This window comes from Eublepharis macularius, chromosome 10, assembly GCF_028583425.1.
Source record: "Eublepharis macularius isolate TG4126 chromosome 10, MPM_Emac_v1.0, whole genome shotgun sequence".
Taxonomy (NCBI): Eukaryota; Metazoa; Chordata; class Lepidosauria; order Squamata; family Eublepharidae; genus Eublepharis; species Eublepharis macularius.
This window is the reverse complement of record NC_072799.1, coordinates 3,297,376-3,303,289: the sequence shown is the minus strand read 5'-3', so window position 1 is coordinate 3,303,289 and position 5,914 is coordinate 3,297,376. Positions and strand designations below refer to the sequence as shown.

The window sequence follows — 5,914 nt, the reverse complement described above, 5'->3', positions numbered from 1 at the left end:
GGGTGGGTTGTGAGGAGGGGGACTTCATGAATGACAATTGAGTCCCCTTCCCCATGGCCCTTTAATAAATTGAGTTGATTACAAGGAAGATCAGGTGAGTCAAGTTCAAGCCTTCTAGACATATAAATGATTACAGCACCGGATTAGTGAGTTTTACATAGATGGCTGGAGGGATTTTTTTGTTATTAATAATACAGTGGGTGCTGGAAAACACAGCACGCATTTCCCCCACTGAGTGCCCAATTGCAGCAGAAAAACAGATCCCCCCTCCCCCTCCTCCTGCCTCAGCTTCATTTCCCCCAATTGCTGCTATTATCAAAGTGGACTGAGAGATCTGGCATCATCCACAAAGGAGGGGAATGGCACGGATATTCAATGGATGGGAGAACGAACAGTGGACTTGATGGGAATTCAGATAGAGAGGGTTTGAATTTCAGCACCGCATTTGGTGAACAGCTCTGGCCATTTGCTTTGTCTCTTTCTGCCAGACTCAGGCACTCTTACCAATAAACCAAATAACTTCCTTCCTTCCCCTCTCTCTCTGTTTCCCTCCCTCCCTATTCCTTCCTTCCTATCTGTTTCCCTTTCTCTCTCTCTGTTTCCTTCCTTTCTCTCTCTCTTTCCCTCTCTCTTCCTTCCCTCCTTCTTTCCTTGATCTCTGTTTCCTTCCTTCCTTCCTTCCTCTCTGTTTCCCTTCCTTTCTCTCTCTCTCCCTCCTTATTCCTTCCTTGCTTCCTTTCTCTCTGTTTCCTTCCTTCCTTCCTTCTTTTCTCTCTGTTTCCCTTTCTCTCTCTCTGTTTCCTTCCTTCCTTTCTCTCTCTCTTTGTTTCCCTCCCTCCCTTTTTCTTTCTTTCTTTCTTTCTTTCTTTCTTTCTTTCTTTCTTTCTTTCTTTCTTTCTTTCTTTCTTTCTTTCTTTCTTTCTTCCTTCCTTCCTTCCTTCCTTCCTTCCTTCCTTCCTTCCTTCCTTCCTTCCTTCCTCTCTGCCCCCCTCTCTCCCGAGCAAAATCCCAAAAGTTTTATTCTCTCTCCCTCAATTCTAAAGAGAGCGAAGAAGGGAGCTGCTTTTCTCTCCCTTTTCCTTGGGGCGGCGATGTGCTCCGGGGGGTGGTGCCCAAGGGCGGGGCCTGCCCCATCTGGGCTCAGCCCTCCAACTGCCGAGCATTTCTCTGCTCACCTGTCGGCTGCCAGCCACAAGTTTCTCCAGCCCGCAGTTTCTCCGGGCGGGGATGGAGCCTGCGTTCCCGGAGTGGAAGTAGCCAGCCCAGAAATCGGCCTCCGGCGGAGAAGGTGTGGAGAACTTGCCTGCCTCCCCGCCCGCCCGCCGCGCCTCCCTCCTCCGGCCCGGCGGTTGAAAACAAGCCGCCCGCGCCCAGCCACTCAGAGGCTCGGACCTTCCCGCCGCCGCGTTTCAGCACCATGAACAGCTCCCAGGCGCTCTTCCCCGGCGGGCCGCAGCGCTGGCGGGCGGGCGGCGGCGCGGAGGTGCCGGCGGCGCTGCCCTCGGTCCTGGCCGGGCTGTGCCTGGCGGGCTCGGCCGGCAACCTGCTGCTGCTGGCGGTCCTGGCGCACGAGCTGCGCCGGGGGAAGAGCGGCCCGGCCAACGCCCTGCTGCTCAACCTGTGCTCGGCCGACCTGCTGCTGGCGCTCTACTGCCTGCCCGTCCGCATCGCCACCTACTCCCGGGGCTCTTGGCTCTTGGGCGGCTTCCTCTGCAGGGCCACCGACTGGCTCCTCCACGCCTGCCTGGTGGCCAAGAGCCTGAGCTGGGCGGCGGTGGGCCGAGCGCGCTACAACCACGTCCTCTCGCCCTCCAAGTGCCTGGCCTGGGGCCGGGCGCGCCTGGCGGGGGTGCTGGCTGCGCTCTGGACGGCGGCGCTGCTGCTGCCCCTGCCCCTGCTGCTCTTCACCCGGCTGGAGGCCGGCGCGCCCGGCGAGCCGCTGGACTGCGTCTTCCAGACCCCACCGTACGCCTCCAACTTCATGGACGTCTTCAGCAAGGTCTACCCCCTGGCGGCGTACCTGGCCCCCGCGGGCTTCACCTGGGCGTGCTACGGGAGAGCCCTGCGCCTCCAGAGGGAGCGCAAGAAGCGCCTGGCCAAGCCGGGCCACCCCAGCCGGAAAGTCACCCGGATGCTCCTCTGCCTCAGCCTCCTCTTCCAGGCCATGTGGCTGCCCGAGTGGGTGGTGTGGCTGTGGGAGAGGCACGCCCCGCTCGGGGACGGCCCCCGGCCCCCTCCCGCCTTGCTCTTCCTGGCCGAGGTGCTGCTCTTCCTCAACAGCGCCTTCAACCCCGGGGTCTTCATGGCAGCCTCCGAGGAGTTCCGGGAAGGGCTGCGCAGCGTCTGGGGCGCCCTGGACTGCAGGAGAGCGGCGGAGGCAGCCGGCGGGGCCGCCGCAAGGGAGCCCCCGCAATCCTTGCGAGACCTGAAGGGGGAGGCGGCGGAGGAGAAGGTTCTCCCCGACGTGGAGCACTTCTGGAAAGACAGGCGCAACACCGCCGCCGGCGAGGAGAGCGACCCGGTCCCCTGGGAACATCAGTGCGACTCCTGAAGGGGCTGCAGTGGGGAAGGGGAAGGAGGAGGGCAGGGGGCGCAGCTTTCTTCATGGACTCCCAGCACAGTATTGCTAACCCACCTGCCCCTTCTCCTGGCCGCCCGTCTAGTCCTTTGCGCCCCCGCTTTTGTCTGGCAGGAGGCAAAACCGGCTGCGTGTGAACATCGCTGGGAAAGAGCTGCTGAGGAAAGGGGTGCTCTCCGTGGTCACAGATCCAGAGGAGTTAGCTGTGTTAGTCTGTAGTTGCAAAATAGTAGAGTACAGTAGCGCCTTTAAGACTGACCAACTTTACTGTAGCATAAGCTTTCGAGAACCACAGCTCACTTCCTCAGATGCATCTGACGAAGAGAGCTGTGGTCCCCGAAAGCTTATGCTACAATAAAGTTGGTCAGTCTTAAAGGTGCTACTGGACTCTTTACTATTTAGGAAAGAGGAAATGCGTCTTTGGGGAGGAGGTGGAGGAGGGCAGCGGTGGCTGCAGCTTTCTCCGTCACCTCCCCATTCCTGCATTGCTAACCCACCTGCCCCTCTTCCTCGCCTTTGCACCCTTGCTTTTGCTTGGTGGAAGCCTGGCGCCGGGCAAAACCGCATCGCTTGGAAAGAGCTGGTTTAGGAAAGGGGAAATGTATCTTTGGGGGGCAGGTGGAAGAGGGCTTGCGGGGTCCAGCTCCTGGTCGTTTCTCAGCTGGGGGTGAGAAATTGTTGTGTTGTGATCCATGTGTTTATTAACCCTCCAGGTTTCTTTAAGGGAAGGGAGACTTTCCAACAGACTCCAAAGGAAACTGACCCCACCGACTTTATACTGCTGGTAGAACCGTGATCAGAGAAGTCCAGGGTTATGGTCTGGTCTCTGCCACCAGTCCATTAGGTGGCCTTGAGCATAGCCCCCCCCCCCCACTTCCACCCATGCAGCCAATAATATTGATTTACCTAGCAGGAATACTGTAAAGATTACAAGATAAGGTATAGCAGGATTTGAGTCCACTGGCACCTTAGAGATCAACAAGATTTTCAGGGTGAAAACTGGAGAGTCAAAGCTCCCTTCTTCAGATGCTAAAGGTATGTATGTGGGAGAGAGCTACATAAATGCTTCACAGCATCCTTTCTTAAAACCTCCCTCCCTTCTCCTTCTTGGGGTATATTCTCTAATACTGAATGGAGCCTGTTCTCAGAGCTATTAGCAGATGGACTCCGTCTCTCCCCACCTAAACTTCTATTCACAGAACATCTCCAGTATAACAACAGGAGGCTGATGGCGATCTTCCCCACAAGCCCTTAAATTAGCTTGAAATTATCTTCATTTCTGTCCTTCACCCTGCGGATTTGAATGCAATCCTGTATGCACAGTGACCTCTCAATGCACTTGGGGGAAGGGTTTTTCAGTGCTTGTCAATAGGGGATAGGTAGGAAATAAAAAGATCTCCCTCCCATCGAAGAAGTATTGCAAACTCCACTGAGAACGTAGGTTGTAAAGTAGCCACTTCCCTACACAGTCCTTTTAAAGGGAGTCCAGCCATCGGAGACGAAGCTTGCTGAGCTTTTCCTCAGATCATCAGTTGCATATCATCTCTATCTATCTATCTATCTATCTATCTATCTATCTATCTATCTATCTATCTATCTGTCTGTCTGTCTGTCTGTCTGTCCGTCCGTCCGTCCGTCCGTCCGTCCGTCCGTCCGTCCGTCCGTCCGTCCGTCCGTCCGTCCGTCCGTCCGTCCGTCCGTCCGTCCGTCCGTCCGTCCGTCCGTCCGTCCGTCCGTCCGTCCGTCCGTCCGTCCGTCCGTCCGTCCGTCCGTCCGTCCGTCCGTCCGTCCGTCCGTCCGTCCGTCCGTCCGTCCGTCCGTCCGTCCGTCCTTGGAAGACAGAGGTTTCTGCCTGCACTCTCCGAGTGTCTAGATAACTTTATTATTATTATGTATTCATTTATGGTCCACCTTTCAGATCCAAGGAGGATTGCACAGTGCAGATGAGATATAATATAATCAAGAGCTAGGACATTCACTGAGCAACTACAATAATGAACAACAGTTAGGGTCTTCAGTGAACACATACAATAGGGTATGGTAGCAGGGAATTTGAAAACAAGCATAAAGTCGAGCTTAGAGATGAAATCTTCTGAAATGACACATAACTAATTTCCATGTTAAGCAACATGGAAACTCCCTAGTGGAGCATATCTGCATCAGCTAGCAGTACCCAAAAGCATAGCATATAGTTCTTGTCCCTACCAAAGCATGTCTCTGAGCTATTTAAATAGAGCCAGAGGAGTTAGTTGTATTAGTCTGTAGTTGCAAAATAGTAAAGAGTCCAGTAGCACCTTTAAGAAAACCAACTTTATTGTAGCATAAACTTTTGAGAACCACAGCTCTCTTCATCGCTACAATAAAGCTGGTTAGGTGCTGCTGGACTCTTTACCATTCAAATTCAAATTAAATTTATTATAGTCAGAGGATCAACAATTACAAATTAACCACTGAAGGTTGAAGTTGAAAATACATTTTAAAAAAGAACAGTTACAAGTTATAAAATGCAAACGATACATCTGAAATCTTTAAAAGGGCACACTAATTACAGTTTAAATAGAGAGGGGAGAATGTTGTAAGCTGCTACGGGTTCCCGCTGGAGAGAAAAGCGAGGTATGTTAGGAAGGAAGGAAAGCGGGAAGGGACAGACAGACAGACAGACAGACAGACAGACAGGAAGGAAGGAAGGAAAGAAAGAAAGAAAGAAAGAAAGAAAGAAAGAAAGAAAGAAAGAAAGAAAGAAAGAAAGAAAGAAAGAAAGAAAAAGAAGGAAGGAAGGAAGGAAGGAAGGAAGGAAGGAAGGAAACCTGCCATTTATCAACAGAAGGAAAGGTTATATTTACTATTCTATTTACAACTTTTTAAAAAGTCTTATTTCTTGCCTTTCTTTATTTTTCTAAGGCAGGTCCCACCAAACCAGGGAACATGAAATATTCCCTTTTATAGAAAAATTAAGAAAATAGCTTTAAAAAAAAACAAAAGCAAGGCCTATTAGTATTGTGCCAGAACCAGGTTTAAAAGGCATATTTCCACGGGATTGGAGATGAGCACAGTCTATTGTTATCGCTATTATAAGAAAAGCTTCCTCTTGGGATACAAATGGCATAGTGACCATAGCACCATCGTGCCCTCTTGTCTGGACCCCTCCTCCCCTGCTGGACCTTGCTATTCCCAGATCCATGAAGCTTAGCAAACGGCACCTGTCAACAATATTTTTCTTTGGTTCTTCAGTAATCCATACAATTTGCTTTTGCCAGTTTGTGGTTATATGCCAATTACCATCTAACCATTTATTTATTTATTTATAAAATGTAAGGCTGCGTTCACAATGTTCCG

At 51.9% G+C, this 5,914-nt stretch overlaps 1 protein-coding gene across 1 annotated transcript; it reads left to right on the top strand.

Moving 5' to 3' along the window:
• Positions 1 to 1,417: 1,417 nt before the first annotated feature.
• Positions 1,418 to 2,551, top strand: LOC129336935 (G-protein coupled receptor 151-like). The gene has a single exon (XM_054990357.1). It carries the CDS (start codon positions 1,418 to 1,420, stop codon positions 2,549 to 2,551), a length of 1,134 nt encoding a protein of 377 aa, XP_054846332.1.
• Positions 2,552 to 5,914: the final 3,363 nt, after the last annotated feature.